This window comes from Centropristis striata, chromosome 2 (genome assembly GCF_030273125.1).
Source record: "Centropristis striata isolate RG_2023a ecotype Rhode Island chromosome 2, C.striata_1.0, whole genome shotgun sequence".
NCBI lineage: Eukaryota > Metazoa > Chordata > Actinopteri > Perciformes > Serranidae > Centropristis > Centropristis striata.
Genome location: NC_081518.1, coordinates 42,678,585 through 42,700,473, shown reverse-complemented (window position 1 = coordinate 42,700,473; position 21,889 = coordinate 42,678,585). Strand labels below are relative to the sequence as shown.

General features: G+C 37.7%; 1 protein-coding gene across 1 annotated transcript in view; it reads right to left on the bottom strand.

Moving 5' to 3' along the window:
• si:ch211-186j3.6 (neural-cadherin) overlaps window positions 1-21,889 on the bottom strand; it is a 393,221-nt gene that overhangs the window by 45,725 nt on the left and 325,607 nt on the right. The window contains exon 33 of the mRNA XM_059351714.1: window positions 7,374-7,638. Within this exon, the coding sequence (XP_059207697.1) occupies window positions 7,374-7,638 (265 nt within the window). The remainder of the gene's footprint in view (window positions 1-7,373; window positions 7,639-21,889) is intronic.

Here is a 21,889-nt window from a genome sequence, read left to right as displayed (position 1 = left end):
AACAATTCTAAACTTTTTTTTGTTCAAACAATATCTCATTGTACACGAAAGGAACCCAGAATGTGTACATTGTATAATAGTTTAACTCTATGGAGTCTTATTGGGCTATTTTGTCAATTTTTTTAATCCTTTACATGTCTTTACATGTCTTTGTAAGTCATTGTGTGTCTTTTTTGGTCATTTGTGTCTTTTTGTGTCTTTTGTTTGTGTTTTTTTTGGTAATTTTGTGTCTGTTGGTGTGTCTTTTTTAGTTATTTTGTGTCTTTTTTAGTTATTTTGTGTCTTTTTTTGTCATTTTGTGTCTTTTTGTCATTGGTGTCATTTATGTGTCTTTTTTTGTGTCTGTTTTAGTTATTTTGTGTCTTTTTTTGTCATTTTTTGTCATTTTTATGTCTTCTGTGGGTTTTTTATATTCTGTCTTCTCATTTTGTGTCTTTTTTGGTCATTTTGTGTCTTTTTTTGGTCATTTTGTGTCTTTTTCAAGACATTCAAAGATTTTGAATGCTTAAATATCATCTTTGCCATTCTTTCATGTGCTAATGGGCCCCTCTGATTAAACACTGGCCCCTCATTGGCCCCCACAGTAAAATTGGTCTAGAACCGCCACTGAACAAACCCATACATTACTGAATACTGAATATTATGATTTACAAACCAATCAATCAATCTATTTATTTTGTATATTAATTTTACAAAAAAAAACCCAACAACAACAGCAACCGTACAGAACAACAATGTTGTTCCCATCATATTATCTTTGCATTGTTAATGACCAAAGATAATAGACATTCTCATCTCGATTCTCATTGATTTTAGGTACATATTTTGTATATAGTTTTCGATTAATGCCAAAACAGACAGTAAAACGAAGGCATGTGACATTTTCAAAAGCGAGGATGAGTGAGGAAAACCAACCAAACACATTTCCTTTTTCAGGATCTATAAATTGTTTCTAAATCTTCCCAAGTTGTGAATCTCTTTGATGATTTCAAGCAATTTCTTTTGTATTTTTTACAGGCTAGTCGGCCTATAACCACGAACAAGTAATTGTTTTTCCGAGGTATCCGTCATCTTATGTTATTCTTTCTGGCAGATTGCCCCAATAAGGTGCCAGGCATGTCAGTGGGATCTCTAGTCCAATAATCTGCTACACTATTCTTCAAATATTTTCCCAAAACAGTTGAATCAATGGGCAGATCCTAAAATTGTGGTTTGCATCATCGTTTCGACAAATTCTCCAAGAGAAAACAGTTCCAAAAAATGATTATCTTATCATTTAATTATTTTTCTGTGCAGTACTACTCACATATCTGTATGGTAAATATTACCGAATAATAATGATAATATCATAATATGTATAACATATGATACTACCGAATTTCCCTTCGGGCATGCATAAAGTCATCCATCCATCCATCCATCCATCCATCCATCCATCCATCCATCCATCCATCCATCTATATGAATCTAATGCCATAAGATGATTAGCTAAGCATAAACTGGACATGGGGAAAATAGCTGGCCCATCACACAACAAAAGTGAGCATATTAAAAGAAAAGAGGTTTTACAGTCTGTCTGGAGGCTTTACAAAAACAACACATATCAGTAGGAGCAATCTATTGCATATGAACTTCTTTACACCACTCGAACACTAAAACAGAGACTGTACTCCGAGGAATGACAGCATCAGCGGCATTTTTCATTTCAGCAAGTGGGAAGGAGGTCAGAGCGGATGGATGGGTCACCAACATATTATGAGACTGCTGTTAGTTTCCTGTTTCAAAGTGACAGTCAACATCTTTAAACCACACCAGACCTTAAACAAGAGTCATAAACAAGAGCTCAAAAGGATTCTTAACATGTGAATATCTATAAATGAATGTTATTCACAGGGCATAATGCATGATCGTTATGATGTTAACCCTCTACAGTACGCATTATGATGCCAGTTAGGAAAAAATGTTTGGAGTGTTTTTTTTGTCTTACTGAACAGAATCTCTTTTTTGTCTTAAAATAGACTAAATAAACATAATCTGAAGACATTTTATAATTCTTTATTTCTTTTGTGGAAGTTTTTAGGGTTTGTTGCCTGTAGGCAACATTGTACCATAACGGTGCACAAGTGAAAAAGAACGTTTTTAAAATTAATTTTAACATAATTTATTTAATAAACATGTGTAAAAGATGCAGTAGCTTCAACAGGGCACAATACATAACATTTTAAATTTAAAAACATTATATAAGGAACTTTTTTAACCGGTTTCTTGTCTTAATGTTGCCTGTAGGAAACATTGTACCATTGAACCAACGACCCATTGAAATGAATGTCTTGAACAGTCTAAGTGTATGAAACTATTAAAAATGAAGGTTTACTCACCTATCAGTAGGAATATATATATATTTTCCAGATGGAAAAGGGCCAGGACATGACGTTTTGGAGGTCATGTGACAAATTAAAGCATTGCTATTGGTTCCCTATACTCTTGCCTCTTTTTTAAAGTATCACATCACTCAAAAACATGTATCGTAGAAATTTGACAGGCCAAAAACGGGTATGTTGTCTGAGGGCAACACCGTACCATAGAGCAGTAGTTCTCAACCTTTTTGAGTCGTGACCCCCAATTTAACATCCATGTTGTCCGCGACCCCCGCTCACTGAACAGAATTTCACACGCACAGTTCAGATCACCCAAAAATGAAACAAAATTACCAAAGAAAAGAAACGATATGACCAAAAAAGACATAAAATTACCAAAAAAGACACAAAATTACCAAAAAAAGACACAAATTGACCACAAAATGACCAAAATAGGAAACAAAATTACCCAAAGAGACACAAAATTACCAAAAAAGACACAAAATGACTAAAAACAGACATTAAGTGACCAAAAAGACACAGTGGAGACAGAGCTGACTTCCAAAATGATTTGGCGACCCCCAGAAATCATCTCGCGACCCCAATTGGGGTCCCGACCCCAAGGTTGAGAACAGCTGCCATAGAGGGTTAATGGTGCAGTACAAAGAAATAGTAAAAGGTTAAGTAAGACTGAAATCTTTATCTGCACACAAGATTCCCTTATGTATTTAGTAAAGTGCAAAATGATCACAAGCAAAAGCAAAAGCTTTTATATTAATGGTATATCTTGGAACATCTTTCACACACTGACAATATTGCATGTACAGTACACACTTTAAACACACATGCACAGACACACAGTCCCAAGCTTCGGCCATCATCCCAACTAACATGGGTGAAATAGCCATTAAACTGTCATATCAATCATTCAATAACACATGAAATATCACAATCCTCCCCTGAAAGAGAGAGTGCATGAATAGATAAATGCACTTATTTCTGGTCGTACTTTAAGGAGGAAAACTTCACGTGCCCTGAGCAACACACCACCCTTTTTTCACTTCACCTTGTGACACACATCAAGCACATCACATTATCTCTTACTCTCACCCACACACTACAGCAGAGATGGTGTTTGGATGGTCTATAGCACACAACGTTCAGTGCAATTTTGCCAATTTACCATTGTATGATCCCTCAGCCCTCTACTGAAAGGGACATTCAGGAAGATTTATGCTGTTGTGTGTCATGACCCTTCTCCCATTCTTTAGAGAAAATGTTTATCTCTTAACAATTCAGCCAAGCATTCATCTGCCTTAAACTTTAAGACTTAGACTCTTGTATGGTGAGCAGCATAACAACTTATTTTTGTCTTCCTTTTGAAAAAAAAACAACATATAACAGTGCTGTTCTGTACAAAGTCATGAACAAATGTCCTTGGGAAAAAGCATCAGGATGAGAACAAACAAGAGGATTATTTGAATAGTGTACACCACTGCCCCTAGCCATTAGAATTAATGGTAACGCTTTATAATAAAGTCCTTAATAACCATTAATTAACAAGTAATAAGGCATTGTTCTCGCTTTAGATCCGGTAGTTGCAAAAAGCATAGTTAACTTATAGTTAACTTATAATAGATGAGCAATAAAGTATATTTTAATATCAATAAGCAAACAAAATAAGATTAATAAAGGCATGGCAAAGACATAATGGGTGGGTCATGGGTGTTTGTAATGCCATTATTAACACTTATATAAGCTTATAAACACACAATAATGTTAATAAGCATCTTGTATGGACTTACAAGGGCCTTATTACTTGTTAATTAATGGTTATTACAAGGACCTTAATATAAAGCGTTATCGAATTAATTAAAGAAAACATCTAAATTATCTAGCAATGTGGGTGTATCTCTCTTTTTGTGCGATACCCTTTTATTACGTAATTGTCTATCAAGAAAAAACACTATTGAAAAACTCTGTGCATCTTAAAGGAAAACTCAAATTCTGAAATTTGGTCTAATTTCCATTGTTTGCTTGTTTAATTGTGTCACATTTTTACATTTTTAGGATGACATTTTGCTGAGCAATTGCACAGATAGGATCATGTGCTGCACATATGTTCACAGCCCAGGTGTATTATCTGTGGTTTGAACCACTGTGGTTTATATCTTGGCTTTCCTATAAACATTTAATCATGTCAACTGGCTGACTACAGATGGGTGTTTGAACACTTTATCTGCAACTCTAAGTAGAAATCACCACTCCTAGTCTTAATAACCACTGGCCTTTCAAGCTTTGTCACCATCATTTCCTCTGCTTGTGCATGTAGAAGGCGTAACTGCATAAAAATTGTGCTCATTTCTTTTCTTTTCTTTCTTTCTCAGCACTGTTGGAACATTCGGTTTTGACTCAGAATCACCAACAGTGAATATTGATTGAGAGAAGTAAATATTTGTCCATAAGTGGACTACAGCCAGATTCATACAGAGATCCTTAAGGGTTACAGTGAGTGATACTTTTACATCACCTTCCAGTATGTTTTGTGCACTGCAAAAAAAAGAAAAGTTGGGTGAACTAAAAATTTCAAGGCAACAAACTTCGATAAAATTTTAAGTTGGACAATTAAACTAAATATTTTAAGTTTTGTTTTTGAGTCTGCTCAACTCTGAATTCAGATTTTTGTCAACTCAACTGTAAGTTGTACTAACTTATAATTTACATTGTAATAACTTTTAATATTTACTTCTGCTAACTTCTGCAATGTGCTGAATTGGCACGATTGTAACGCTGCTATGAAATGTCAGCTAATGTTGCGACCACAATTTAGAGTTAGCATTGATACGCTAATGGCTACTCTTGTAGCTGTAACAAGCAGCGCCGCTAGCATCCGTTAGCCGCTAGCATCAGTTAGCCGCTAGCATCAGTTAGCCGCTTTCGCTAATGACCGAATTTCACAACAAAGAAATAAGAGTTAGCAGAACTATTGTCCCTTGTTGTGAACCCCAACTTAAAGATATAAGTAACAAAAACTCTTTGTTGTGCTAACTACATTATTGCCCTAAATGTCAATAATTTATATTTCAAGTTTTACCAACTTAAATCACTGTTTTAGGCCAAAAAATACAAGTTGGCTTTTTTTGCAGTGTGTTACTACAAAATACTTTTCTTTTTCCATCCCATATAAAAGTAGTGCATTGGTCCATTTGTAATTCTTTCACGATTCCCTTCCGTAACTAAAATAATGTGTTTGTAATACCACTGCAAGGAAATCTTTTGAAGGACTGTACACAATCCACTTAAAAGAGCGGAAAAAAGAGTTTCTTGAGTCCCTTGAATGTCTTTGAAACGTCTGTTTGACTGCCTGCTTTGACTTCAGAGGTCAATCATTTTAACTGTGACTGCTTTATAGCAGCACCATGAGAGATATTCATTTACTTAACTGTTTCATATTTTAGATCCATATTTGGGAAGATGTTGGTTTGGATTCATCAATAAAATCTTCACACCTCCACTTCTAAGGGGTTCCATAGATTTATTCTTTCATTCCTTCATTCATTCTCTATCCTTAAATGCTTATCCAGACTTGGGTCATGGGGGACTGGAGCCCAGCTAACAGAGGTCAGTGGCGGGGATAGGTCACTAGACTATCAAAGGGCTGACACATCAAGACGGATAAAAACAGAGAAACAAGAAGAAAGAAGGACACTGTGTGAGGCAGCCGTCCACATCTGGTAAATCAGACGGGACCCTGAAAGGCCACGCTGAAGAGGTTTTGTTAGAAATGTCAGCACCTGGCCAAGTAATTGCTGGTATTATTTTGTGCAATGGGGTAAAAAAAATCATACTGTTTGTCCATTTAACAAGTTGTCCTTCAGCCTCTAGCTGCTCCAGCTGCTCCCATGACGACGTACGTGACAACTCCCAAATGCAAAGTGAATGTGAACTATGCTGAAACAGGGAAGTGTTGCAAATTGTTTTGGATCAGCCTACAGTTAATCCTCTATGGTACGCATTATGAAAAAAATGTTAGGAGAGTCTTTTTTTGTCTTGAAATAGACCAAATAAACATAATCTGAAATTTTAGAATTCTTTTGTTTTTTTGGAAGTTTTTGGGGTTTGTTGCCCGTAGGCAACATTGTACCATTACGGTGCACAAGTGAAAATGAATAGTTTGAATCATTGATTTCATTAACATGTGTAAAAGATTCAGTAGCTTCAACAGGGTAAAATACATAACATTTTAAATTTAAAAACATTATGAAAGGACATTTTTTAACTGAATGTTGCCTGAACCAACAACCCATTGAAATGACTGTCTTGAACAGTCTAAGTTTATGAAACTATCTAAAATGAAGGTTTTCTCACCTTTGAGCAGGAATATATTTTTTTCAAGATGGAAAAGGGCCAGGAAATTACGTTTTGATTGATTTTTTTGTGGCACAAAATGGCAAAGCTGTTTCCTTTGGAAAAGTCTGAAAAATAGGGTTTTAATATGGCCTCCTGGAGGTCATGTAACAAATTAACCCATTGACGCCTAAAACTGCCTGTAAAACCTCTGGGCGATTTTAAAATAAGCCTCTAAAACCTGAAGTTTTTCTGGAAATTCAACAGAAGTGTCAACGCTTCTTCTAAATAATAGATTTTTCAGCCTCTGTAGCAGATAGAAATGAAATTCAAAAAGTATTTGAGAGCTTATACAAATACTACAAAACGACATATCCGCTTTCCAGGCTTCAATGGGTTAAAGCATTGCTAGTGGTTCCCTATACTCTTCCCTCTTCTTTAAAGTATGGCATCACTCAAAAACATACATTGTATAAATTTGACAGGCTTAAAATGGATATGTTGCCTGAGAGCAACATCGTACCATAGAGGGTTAACCCATTTACGAAAACCTTCATAAAACTGAACAACAATGAAAATGATCTAAAAGGTTAACTGACAGGAACTGGAAGGCCATTCAGCCTAACTGTGATCATGTTATTAGGGGCTAAATGTGCTGTTATAACCTACCCTGGAAGCTCTTGTTGATTCCAGAGGGGAAGGTGTTTCCCAGCATCACCACAGTGGGGTCAATGATGATTTCTCGACTTCGGCCTCGAGATCCTGTGACCTCTCGTTGCCCTCCGCCACCATCCAGCCGCAGCATCATCTCATTGTCATGCCGATCTAGGAAGACCTCGTGCCATTCACCGTTGTCGAGGCGATAGGTGGGTAGTGTCAGGTTGTAGTCTCCATCCCCGAGGTTGTAGAAAACGCAAAGGAGGCCCTGAAAAACCTGCAATGGGGAAAGTGACTTTAGTTTAGTATGAACTTTAAACGTTCAACCTGACTTTATCTTCAGATGTTTGGCCTCACATTGAAAGTTACAATTTCAAGAGCTGATTTTCATGATAATTGCTCTCCATGGGGACATTTTCATGGGTTAAAGTAAGGGAAAATTGAATTAAATGATTAATCTTGACCATCATTAGCTTAATGAGTCTATTTGGAATGCACCACATTCACACTAAACCTAGGGGCTTGACATTAGCATGAACCAATAGTAAAACACTAACAAACAGGTGCTTTCATCAATACAATCATTTTTACATGGATAAACTGAACACTAATTTGTTATATGGTATTTGATGAGGCAGCAACATTGGGAAGCTTTTTCCTACATTTTACTATGTGTAAAGCATGTTTTTCTTCAAACTGTATCATCAATCATCAAGGGAGCAAGCCTCTTTCTTTCTTTCTTTCTTTCTTTCTTTCTTCTTTTTTCCACACTCATAACGTGGAGAGACAACTAAAAGCCTATTAATTCCTTTTTTTTCCCAATTATTGCAAGTCCTTTCCCAGCTGTCAGTTGAATGACCAAAATGTCTCTTTTGTTTTAGTCTTAGGCCTTGTTGCCAACAGAGTTTCTGTGAGTATTTTGTGTTTTCCTTCAAAGTAAGATAAATGAACAGTTACTTAAAACTTGAGCTTCAAATAAAAAAATAATGTTTTACAGTGCCACTTGGCTACATGTCTGAAGTTGCTAGCAGCACACTACTTACCAATGCCCAATTTAAGGACAATCATTTATCTATGATATCTGCAAACTGCAAAATCATAGTCATATCTCCATGGTGAATGCAGGCTTGGCCGTTGACCAAAGTAAACCTAAAAGCTAAGCCAACTTTTGCTAAGCGTGACTACTGGCACTGTGCTGTCTGCTCAAAGTTCATGGCCAAGCACAGCGACACTGCAATACTAAAACAAAGTGGCTCACCAAGCTTCTGTTTGAACTATACATGTGCACAGTCATAAATTACAGTAGTATAATCGGACAGAAAGAAATAACACAATCACAAAGATCATACATCTTGGCACAATAAACAGATGGAAAGCATCACGAATAATCTTCAGGGTCCAGGGAGAAAATTACAATTGTGTCAGAGTTAAAATAGCCATGACAGTTGAAATGCACTGTGCCCCACTCTGCACCAGGTGGAAGATAGGAACCTTGGTGCTTTATGGCAGTAGTTCTCAACCTTTTTGAGTCGTGACCCCCAATTTAACATGCATGTTGTCCGCGATCCCCGCTCACTGAACACAATCTCACACGCACAGTTCAGATCACCCAAAAAAGAAACAAAATGACCAAAAAAAGGAAACAAAATGACCAAAAAAGACACAAATTGACCAAAAAGGAAACAAAACTACCAGAAAAGACACAAAATGACCAGAAAAAGAAACAAAATTACCAAAAAGACAGAAAATGACTAAAAAAAAAGACAGAAAATGACCAAAAAAAGGAAACAAAATGACCAAAAAAAAGACACAAATTGACCACAAAATGATCAAAAAAAGACACAATATGACAAAAAAAAAAGACATTAAGTGACCAAAAAGACTAAAACACATTAACAAATGAACACTTTAACACAGTGGAGACAGAGCTGACTTCCAAAATGATTTGGCGACCCACAGAAATCATCTCGTGACCCCAATTGGGGAGAATAGCTGCTTTATGGAATACGAAAACTGACTAAATTAATCCTAAAATTGGACTAAGAATTAGAACATGTTTTTCAAACTACAACAGCCATCTGTCTAGTTCAGAGCAGAAAGAAGCACTCAATTTCCCGAATGTATTTTTTTTTAATGCTTTGAGTGGCACAACTGACACTTCGGTTGTTTGTTTTGAGGAGGGGATTGTGGTGGAAATTTGAAAACCTCAGGAAATGAGTCAAAACGATCTACATGGCAAAATACGAGTGAGAATAAATGGGGAAATATATTAAAGTGACTTGAGTCCACGCCTCAGGTTTCAAAGCTAATGGGGATCAGGAGAAAGAAAGGTTTTACTTGGTTGGTAAAAGACTGGATCAATACGCCAATTTGGCGAGTTGGACAGTAAGCCAGATCAACTCTCTGGAGGTAAGCAAACACAGGGAAAATGAAAAAGCCCCTTATAGCAAACTGACATTTCCACTATTCAATTACGCTGTAATCTCAAGCAAACCTCCCTCTAATAAAACAAACATAAGTATGAAAACACAAAATCAACATAATAAAGGTTCTAGCCGCCCCATCCCCCCTAGACCCCAAAGTTTTTCTCCCACTAAGCAGTGGCAACATACTTTACCACGACATGATCACAAAGTGCTCGAGGGGAAGCTCGTTGTCATTTATGCTGTTGCTATTGGCCCGAAATAAATTTTAAATGAGACCTTGCTCTGGTAAAGCTGACATTTTAACTTGCAATTTGTTGACTTGTGCAAACATGCCCCGCTGTCGGCAGTGTCAACACACACACACACACACACACACACACACACACACACACACACACACACTGAAGTCCAGCTCTGAAAGAACATTTTGTTGAGGGAAAGTGTCTTGGGAGGAAGTGATGTGGGGAAGTTGGGGAAAGGGAGAAAGAAAGAGAGAATTTATGGATGAGAAGTGAGAATGAGGGAACAAAAACACAACTTGTGCACAGCAAGCTGTCTACCTCCGCACTCTAATCCTGAAATGAAAACGGTTCCATTTTAGCTTGGCTGTGATGTTAATCACATGTCTATCACAGAGCAATATTCACTTAAAACAAATCCAGAAGTGTTTCTGTGTGTGTGTGTGAATGAATGAATGAATAAATGTATGTGTGTGTGTGAGAGAGAGAGAGAGAGAGAGTACGTCCATATAAAGAGGGACGGGGTGGTGGGTGGCTCGTCCTCATTTCAATTTCAAACCGTTCCCTCCAAGTGTCCCACTGAGCATAATTTTCTCCCCTCCATCTTTCTCTGCCGCCACGTAAACAGAGGATGGAGATGAGAAGGGCAGAGAAAGAGAGTCAGAGAGAGCGAGAGATTTGAAGAGAAAGGAGAAGTGGGTGGCTACCATTAACACTTCCACTCCTTCTTGACATAATAAAGACAAAGCAAGGGGAGAACTATGTTAAAAAAAAAGACAAACCAATCATCACTTGTCAGCCTCTGTCCTTTTTCTTCCATTACTTTCTGCCACATCATCTGCTTTTACTCCAACTACTTTTCCATTTTCTATACATGTCTGCCACCACACTTTCCTTTCCTTCCCCTTAAAGCAGCTGAGTAAAGTGATGGACGTCTCCAAGGTTGTTTAGTTGGAGAACCGTGGCTCATTTCAAGGCTCTGTGATGAAGTATTAATTATATTTAGAATCCACTGGGGCAGTGCTTTTTAACCAGACACACTCACAGCCACCTGATTTTACCCCCAATTAAAGCTGAACGGAGCAGAGCAATTTGGCTCCTGCTTCTCTCCCTGGGTGGTGTGTGAGCAAATGTGTTCAAGGGTATGTGTGTGTGTGTGTGTGTGTGTGTGTGTTTGTCTTTGCAGTAGCGTCATACACTAGGTGTGTACGAAGGTGTTTGACTCCATTTTTGAGTAAACAGTCCCACTGCAGGGACAGTTTTGCTCCCCCAGATGCTTCCCGTGGCAGACTGCTCTCGATGCTGCAGCCTTTTGGAAGTGCAGGCGTGCAGATGATGTGTTAATCTATCCTCCTCTCATGATTAAATAACGTTGTGCAAATACATATTATGTGCATATAAGCCTGGCTCATGGATTCCTTCCTTCATCTTAAATTATACCTGGGAAATGGGATCAAACTTTGTGCTCATTACCAGCAAAACATATAAGCAGATCATACGAGTGTTACTTTTTCCCAAGCTCTGACCTGCAGGCTCCTGCTTCAGAGACTAGATATTGATTTGGTCATTAAAAAAACACCATAAGCTGCTGGGAAAATAGCACAACTTTTAGTTTTTACCAGCCGGAAGGCAGATGAGTGTAATTTATGTTAAACACTTTTCATAAAACACTTGGAGCTCCAGCTTTGTGTTGATCTGAAGCATTACCATGTGTGTGTTTGAGGACATTTTCCTATATGAATAATTTCCAAGTTTCCTGGAGAGTACTGTGTAATCTGGTGCCAAATACAGGCAATATTGATAAAATGTTATTTATATAGGATCTATTCACCTAAGAACATAAGGAAGCTTTAATGTCCATGTTTTCTGAATAGTATGCTCAACATTTTTGCATGTTCAGTTCATCTGCTGTGTACTTGCTAGTTTTGTCCTGCGTCATTCTTGAAAATATCTGTTTGTCATTCTCCAGGCAAGGTAATCTGGCTTGTAAAAATAAATGAGCCAAACAGAGTGAACCCTAATGAAGCATTAAAATAGCAAAGTGACTTCTAGCCTAGCACCATTTTAATGACCTAACCTTCTCATCAATGCATTTCTCGTCGTCAACACTAGCCAAGCAGTAGCCACATCTTGCTTCTGTGGTTGTGAAGAAACAAACTTCCAAACTAATTAAATAACATGCAACAGAAATTGTGTAGAAACTTCTGGTTGTTATTAGTGTATACTATGAGGTAATCTTTACTCCCCTTGACTCTTTTCCTGCTTTGGTTTTGAGTTGAAGAGGTTTTCAAAGGGCATACTGTTGGTATTAAAACAGTTGCTATGTGCATGAGTATGACGTGCATCATTCACAGGACCTAAGGGTGGTCCTTGTTATTCCTAACCCAGGGATGGTGTGATAAAACCATGTGCTGCCTCCGTGACACATCATTACCTCAGCTACTTCTTTTCACCTGATAGCGAGGAGTAAGGATGCCACATTTTCCAACCGGTTAAACTCATGACAATGGCCAGGTCATTTTACGAGAAAGATATTTGTCGATAACACTCCATATCTGTAGAGTGCCTACTTTGATCTTTAAACTTGGACCTTTAAATCGTTAGATCTCAGTGAGTTGTAATGCTTTGACACCAAATCCTCTCCATCGTCTTGTAGGTCAACAGTGAAAACTGACTCCTGCTACTTTGCTGTACAGAGCAGACACTCTCTGTTGATAATTGTAACTCTAGATTGGCTCCCAAACACACTAGAAGCTGACGTTGATGTTTTATGCCAACATGCTTTTTTTAAAAACCCACACTGAATCGGCATTCCGCCATTGTTTTTTGGTCCAGTGTAAAATAAAAAGCAAAGCAGAGCTAATGGTGGACCTTCATTATACAAATATAGTGAAACCTCTAATTAAAAGACGCTACTGATGACTGCGACAAGCCTAGTATGATTCTCACCACAGATGCATCTATTTAAGGGTGTTTTATTTATGTTCACTCGTTCACAATGACATAATTATGATCCTAATGAATAGAAGGTTAGCAGTGGGAATTAATTCCGTCAAATGTTTGTTACTAAGAAAGAGATAACTCTTTCCGCACCGTTGTTAATGTTGTCCTTACTATCAACAACAGCTGAGGTTAAAATTGGGTTTTTATTTTCGAAATAAGTTGTGTTTTTCTTTTAATGTAAAAAAAACGTCTTGTCACTGCAACGTTTTTATCCGTGTTGGATTACGGAGATCTTTTGTTCATGAATGCTGCTGCTAAATGTCTTAGAATGATTGATCCTGTTTATCAGCTTCTTTGAGGTTCATTACTAACTGTAAGATGTCCACTCACCATTGTGAATTATACTCTGGGGTAGGATGGCCTGCTCTGGCCACTGGAAGGGCTAGTCATTGGCATACTTTCATTTATAAGGCAATATTGGGACTGCTGCCTTCGTACATTTGCACCTTAATTACTGTGAGAAATGCTGGATCTTATTATCTTCGTTCACAAGATCAATTATTGCTTTCTGTCCCTTCTGCTCTACGGAGTTGGGTAAAAGGGCATTTGTTTACTCTGCACCTTATGCTGGAATATGCACCAGAAAGAATGGAAATTAACTGAATTTGTTTCTTTGAGCACTTTTAAATCCAAACTAAGAGTTATTGAGGCCAATTCCATAACATGCACTTGTTTCTCATGATGTGTTTAAGGTCTGTATGTTATGTAAATATGTAACTGTATTGTGTGTTTGCTGCCTCTTGGCCAGGGCTCCCTTGAAAAAGAGGTTCTTAATCTCAATGGGATATTCCCTGGTTAAATAAAGGTTAAATTAAAAAAATTAAAAAAATTACAGTTCATGTGGCATCTCAGTAGCTGCCAAAAAATGTTCTCTGCAGTGGTGGCGAGAACCTTTCCCCATTGTGTGTGAAACACTTTAAACGTCTTGCTTATAACACAATTTGTTGTTATTGTGTTCATTAATTTTTTTAAAATGTTTTTCATTATAGTGTGTACATCAATTGGCTGGTGATCCATTACTGGATATAGCTGCACGGTAATGACACCGAAGGAGCCACTGACCAGAGATGTGATGTCTTAGTTAGAATAATGTGATGTTTGTGATGTCACTGTGCATACTGTGAGCCTTAATGCATACAGTGTGAACACAGACCAACTCCTACCACTATCTCCACTGGAGGCAATAATAATCTAATCATCTGTTGAAATGCTGAATAATGATCTCCTCTGTATTGTGTTTAATATTAATATTCATTAAATCTTCAGTATCTTATAATGATGTTTTTCTCGTACCCTAGTCATGTCCTGCATATAATATCCATAAACTGAGAAAAGCTTACAAGGATTTGAAGAAGAAATTGTAGTTTACATCACAGCCAAGACAGAACTTTTTTAGAGAACACATTTTAGATACCTGTGGACAATTTTAACATAATTTTGTTTGTGTTAACCATATGTTAGATTGCTTTCTTTTTTTTATCTCTAACTCTGTTTTGGATTGAGTTTTTATTACTATTTTATTGTTTTACTGTTTTTAGTATTTTATTGTTTCATTGTTTTTATTTATACCTATCTGTGTGTGATTTATTCTATTTTAATAACTGTACAGCACTTTGGTCAAGTGAGGTTGTTTTTAAATGTGCTCTATAAATAAACTTTGACTTGACTTGACCTATAGTGACTTACAAAACTTACATTTTGTCAACCCCAATGCCACTTTACTGTCTTAACAACAAAGGTAACTGGGAAATTCTGAAAGCAGAGCAGAGAGATGCAGACAGATAAGATCAGATGTAGAAAGCACAAAGGTGATATGAAGGAAGGAGAATTGAGGAAAGAAGAACAGACGGAGAAAAAAGTACACAAAATGGGGCTAAAGAAAATAAAATAATGAAAACTAGAATTACCCCATAATGGTTGTATGCCGCATACATCGATGTCTGTCCAGAATTGTACTGTCCAGTTCATATGTTGCCAGTAAACTTAACAATACTTCAAACATGGGTGTTGCCGCAAACAAACTATAAATTCCAAACTCTGGACATTTTAAACCCGGCAACACATGAGATCTATACAAGCACCACAGTATCAAGGTTCAGACCAACAACACAGCAGCTACATAGGAAATACAGGGTTGTAATTTTTATTATTATTATTATTATTTTTGTATCTATTGTTTTTTTTGTTTTTCTTTGTTTTGTTCTTTGTTTTAGTGGTAATTTGTCTTGTCTGTTTTGTTTTGTTTTGTTTTTATCTAAGAATGTGGCCATGTAAACCCTCATTAATGTATGTGTCATGTTAATTCTAAAAACCCAATAAATATAATTTTCAAAAAAAAAAAAAGGTTCAGACCAATTCAACATCCAGCCAAATGTGATATATGATCACAATTCTCCATTCTGTTTCTGAGTTATGGCATTGAATAATGGCCAAAAAGTGTTTTTGCAGAACATTATGATGTCACAGTGAAGCTGACCTTTGGCTTCTTGCACAATGTCATTATTATTATTATTATTATTATTTATTTTATCCATATTTTGTGAGGCCACAGTGACTTTGAACTATGACCTCTAAAATCAAATCAGTTCATCTTGTGTCCAAGTTGAGGTTTGTGCCAAAGTTAGAAGTAATTCCTTCAAGATATTCCAGAGATAATGATGGAATATCAAGAGAAAAGGACAGACTTGAGGTCATAGTGTCCTTGACCTTTGACCACCAAAATTGAATCAGTTCATCCTTGAATTGAGGTGGACAGAAATGCCTCGCAGACATCGAGAGATATTGCATCATAAGAATTATAGTGGTACAGATGGACGGATAACCCAACAACCTAATGCATCATAAGCATACAAAGAGTGCAGTTTTACTGATTTTAGAAGCAATAATAATATCTCAGACTTACCACACTTGGTCGCCAACAGCACACCATTAAACTGCAACAATTTTCTATTGAAAGGAACCTCAATTTGCCTCCTCTTACAGACTCAATACTATCGTGATTCTGATCTTAAAGAAAACCTCATCCAGTACGGTCAGTCTGAAATGTTTAATGCATTCCTGGAGATGTATACAGGCCTTTATGTGAAGCGTGATTTATTTATTTTAGTCCCCTCGCTGCAACCTGCAAGTCCCCTTTAAATGTCAGTTAAGAGACTGACATTAAAAAGGTTCTAGTACAGTCGCATTTGCTTTCAGTTAAAGTGAGAATCGTACTTTGAAATGATAAAGCCATGGCCACAAATAAAAAGACCTATACTTTGATAATTTCAATCCCAGCTTTCAACCTTGGCCTGAGATGACATCAGCTTGTGTCTGAATGATGAAAAATAAGTACTGAGTCCATGTTATTCATCTAATTGTTAACGCTGCTCTTGGTTTCCACATCTGTCAGGGAGCACGTAGCTGGAGGTTGAACAGCGGCTTAAAATGGGCACCATGGTGACAATGAGTAAAGAGTAAATTAAATGAAAGGGGACATGGACATTGGAGTTGAAGAGTGCCTGTGAAATGTCAATGATCAGTAAACTATGGCTATCACACACACACACACACACACACACACACACACACACACATATATATATATATATATATATATACAATCTACTGGAATGTGTCTGAACTGTGCATGATTACAGATTAGGACATTAACTACTGGACATCATTATGAATAGTGAACAAAAGTAGCTATTGTTTTTTTTTGTTTTTTTTTCCTTTTCTGAGTTGTTGTCAAATCAGTTGGAAGTGTTGTGAATGTCAAAAGCATAATGACTTTATATTTTCTTTCTTCAATTTTCTTTCTACAATTAGCTATGGACAACACTAATATCAACATTTAGAAAAAAAATTTAAAAAATGATTTGCAAAGATTAGGTGTCTTTATCCAAAAATTTTGACACAATTTGTCAAGTGCTAAGGATACCTGTGTTGCTCAATAAAGATCTTAAACAAACGTCATTTTCTCTGATTTGTACATCTAAAAATGCCATTTTAATGTCTGATTTTGTGGATTTGTGGAAAATGGGTCCAATATTTACTTTGGCGACTCTGAGGCAAAACAATCAGTCATAATCTGTGCTCAGTTTCACTTCTCCAAGTGTCTTGAACTCTAGTGGAAAGATGAAGTACATTCTTCCAAAAGAAATTCCCTTGCGGTACACACTCTGCAACCGTGAAACGCTCATTTTGACAAACACTCATATGTATCATTTTTGGTGGTATTGACAAACTGTCTATTCCTTCATTAAGTTTGAAGATCTTGTTGTGACCAAAGTTCACCTGAGCCAGTTCTATTAACTGAGGAAGATTGTGAAACATGATGTAAAAGCTGAAAGCTAGTAAGTGGACCTTTGGCCTTATTATTTAGTTTCATATACTGTTCCAAAAGGTTGGCAGTCAACTTCCAGGCAATATTCAAAGATGTTTGAATTTAATGGAAGCGAGGTGTTCTCATCACCTGCTGCTGCCAGATGGTCTGCTACACAGAACTATCTGAGAAGTTGTCATTGCACGGTGTTTGGAAAAGGGCAAGCACTTTGAAAAATTACCTGGCAGGTGATTGGATGAACCATCTGTTAATCACCCTCACACACCTTTCCATGTCTTCACAAACATCAAGCTAGCAGCAGCTCCTCACATGACACTGATTGGCAGTGCATTCATTGGAGCCTGGCAAAATGGATTTGTGATCTCAGAGTCCAGCTGCTGTGTTCTTTAGCTCTCAAGACCTTTGAAGTTGAGCTAAAGCCTGATTTCCACCGGGTGCGTTACTGCAGCGCCACGTCAGCATCGCGTATGACGTTGCAAATAGGTAACACTCTAATCAATGAGAGCATTTCCACCGGGCGCGTAGCGTAACGTTACAGCAGCGTCGCGTCAGCGTCTCTACGCGAGCATTAGGTAGGACTTCTATTTCTCCGCGAGACGCTGACAAACCACGTGAATCTCAACAGAGCAGATGGCACCAGACAGGAAGTCCGACTCAGAATCAGCGTAAAACACTTCCGCCCCTTTCAAAATAAAACACAATACGCAGTTCATGCAGCCTAAAACTACTTCACATCAACATTATGTTATGACCGGGGCACCAGATCAGCAATCAATCAATCAATCAATCAATCAAAGGGTCTCAGAGGATCGGCGACACGGACGACAAGAGACTGATTGTTGAAGTGGAACATCATACAATCATTTATGACAACATATTGTTTTTATAAGGATAGATGGTCAGATCAACAGATCTTTCAGAAGCAAAGTAAGTTGGTTTTTGTTGTTGTTGTTTACTTTATACACACAGTTTATCCATAGACTGTATAAATAGAGTTTAAAGTTTATCACCGGGTCTTGCGGTCTCCCGTATGGTCAGGATTATCGCGTGATCTCGTTATCTCGCGTGTATACGGCGGCTCGCTAAGCTGACGTGCTGCTGCTGTAACGCGCCCGGTGGAAATCCCCAGTAATCCCAGCACCTTCACACTGATTGTGGTTATTGTGCATTGTCTCCAATAAATGAATTAATCAAAGCAAACTAAGCAACTTACTAACTACTTGAAACATTAAATCGCAACAAAATGCCACCATTTAGGAGAATCTTTCAAATATATTCACTTTTGCAGGAAGAAAGCAGAACAACTCATGCAAAAAGCTGCAATCAGTATTCCAAGGGAGGGGGCTGGTGGAGCTTTAACAAAGAATTATAATATATTTAACTAACCATGTTGTTGGAATGCAAGTCACACACAAACAAGTGAAACAAAGAGCTTCTCACATTGTGAGTTTGGAGCCAGCCAAGAGTAACGCATACTAATTCCTTCGTCTGATTAAAAGCAAACAGAACTATTACAGTGAAAAACATAATCCTAGAAGGCAATATGGTTATATTTCTGACAGAGAACATTGCAGGGTTTCCAATGTTTCAATGAGGAGGAGAAGGAGGAGGGAGGGGGGGCCATTTCATGAGATTACACACATTTTCATGCTGTCTGCACCCGGGAATAAATGCACTATTTATTGTGGATAAATGATGTGAACCCACTCCCCATGTGGCCGTGCTGAGGGAGCAGTATGACATTTAAGAGGAAATGTAGGAAGGCGTGGATAGGAAGGAGAGACAGATGGATGACAGACGGGGATCAGAGGAGAGGTTGTACTGTAACAGCAGCTGTGGTATGGATAATCATCATCATTTCAGACAGTGATGGTTGATCAATAGTTGCGGTTGCATCGTGGGGTGAGAGTAAAGGACTCGGAAGAGAATAAGTCAGGGGTGGAAAGGATGAAAAAAAAAGGAAACAGAGGGAGGCTAGCAAATAAACAAATACGAGAGAGCAAATCAAGTGTGAGCAGAGCGACCAGAGGAAAATCAGAGTGGGAGAAATGAAGCCTTCAAGACAAATAACCAAATAATATTGTTAATGTATTCAGTCCAGGCAGTGTGCTTTCAGTGTCAATCTAAATCATTTGCGCTGCTAACACACCATATGAGAACCACTGTTTTCTTCAACTATTAATTTAGACATTGTATTAAAGCTTGACATCACATTAAACTTGAAGCATATGTATGGCACATTGTAGATCATTGTATGTAAACTATAGGATAATAAAACACAAAACACATAATTAAAGGGACAGTTCATCATTTGGTAAAACACACTTAACCGGCTTTGTTTCTAGAAGTGACATAGCATCATCAGTCACAGTCGGCTGGGTGCTGTTTAAAGAATTCTGATACCAGCAGCAGTTCTAGTCGCCTTAAAGTGATACTGACACAAATAGAGTATTCATTTGATACCCTTTCTCCAACAGTTCTTTATTGGAGACCTTTCACGTAGGAATAAATAAATAAAAATACATTGAAAGCATTCATTTTGCCAACTCTGGCTCCGTTTACATGATGACGGTCTGAACAGAAGATGCAAAAGTGGCGTGGCGTCTTCACTTTTTATTCCTCGTTTAGACGAGCGTTTTCGGGAGGAAATCTGCTGCATACGGTGACACAAAAGTGTGTGGAATTGGATTGTATGCAGCCAGACGGCATCACTTAAAGCCATAAGAGCATCTTTGGGCATGCAGAAGTTTTCACACCACGTATTTTCATCAGCTACTCCTTCCACAAAGTTCTCCACCATCACTAGATCTCCCAGGTCTCGTTCACAGCCGTCTGGCTCCTCCCACCAATTGCTGCATCCAAAATGTGATGGAGGTAATTCCAGATCCTTCTCTGTTCACTAATACTATCTGTACATATCCTGTACATTTGGTGGAAAGACTCCTGTAAGTTTATTAGAGCTGCCAGAGCAGCTTGAAGGTCCCACCATGGAAATAATCCCACGTTTGTTTATTTCCTGTACTGGAGCATGTATGTGACGTAAACACATACGTGACGTGAGCAGATCAGATCAGAGTTTTGTGTCTTGTCAGTGTAGACGGACTTTGGAAGGTGGTTTCAGATTTTTGCGTTTTTAAGCCCCGAAAACGCCGTCACCGTCTAAACGAAAGACACTTCCGCTAAAATATTTTGCCGTTTTTACCCGCAAGCGTCCTCGTGTAAACGGGGCCTCTGTCAAAGGTGGTGGTGATGATAGATGAAGTGGTGATGATAGATGAAGTGGTGATGATAGATGAAGTGGTCGTGGGCCAATCACATGTTGCATTACATCGAAACACTTGTGACTGACAGCGAGAAAACCATTCAACTAGTCATTTATTTGCACAGATCTGGCTACAAAAAAGATCAACTGCAGGGGTTGTTTTAATATTTTTGATATTACCAGCCCTCGTCACAGTCCACAGCCAATAAACATTCATGTACCGTCACAAATAGATTTCAGGCTTCTCAAATACAAGCATACAAAAATATAAGTCACATGTGAAAATAGGGAAGTGGAGTAAAGAAAGAGACTCTTTGGACATGATGCTGGTAGACATTACTTCATACAATGACAGGTCAGGTGTAAATTTGCCGAAAACTAAAAAAAAAAATATTACCAACTTATTGAAGCCATCTAATTATGTGTCTGTTTAAGCTGTGCACTCAGAAAAAGAAAGAAAAAACATGTTTTGAAGGACCACTCAAGTTTTGAGTAGTCTTTTTATTTGTCATCACCACCAATAAACAGAGAGACAGGTGATGCTATCTACACCCAGCTGAGGGTCAAATGGTAGAGTGGCCTTGAGAGAACTGCTTCGGCACTTAAATTTTTCTTTTTCTCTCTGACATTTTTCTACCTTCTGTGTTGTCTTGTGTCTTGGTGCAAGGGCAACATTTATACTTTACCCACATGGATAACTGCAGTCAGACACAAAGGAGGGCAAACTGCACTCAGCGGCAACAGTTTAAGGGCATGTTTGTGCTGTAATATGAACACAAAATCTTTTGTGAATTGTATCTTGAGATGTGGCAATGCTAACTGAAGCCCTATAGTAATAATGGCTCCACAGTACTGTATGTTCTTTAGACACTGTTCCTTTAAAGCAGTAGTTCTCAACCTTTTTGAGTCGCGGCCCCCAATTTAACATGCATGTTGTCCGCGTCCCCTGCTCACTGAACACAATCTCACACACACAGTTCAGATCACCCAAAAAAAGAACCAAAATGACCAAAAAAAGGAAACAAAATGACAAAAAAAGACTCAAAATCCCTAAAAAAAGACACAAAATGACCTAAAAAAGGAAACAAAATGACCAAAAAAGAGACACAAAATGACACAAAAAAGACACAAAATCCCTAAAAAAAGACACAAAATGACCTAAAAAAGGAAACAAAATGACCAAAAAAGAAATAAAATGACCAAAAAAAGAAAACAAAATGACCAAAAAAGACTCAAAATGACCACAAAATGACCAAAAAAGACACAAAATG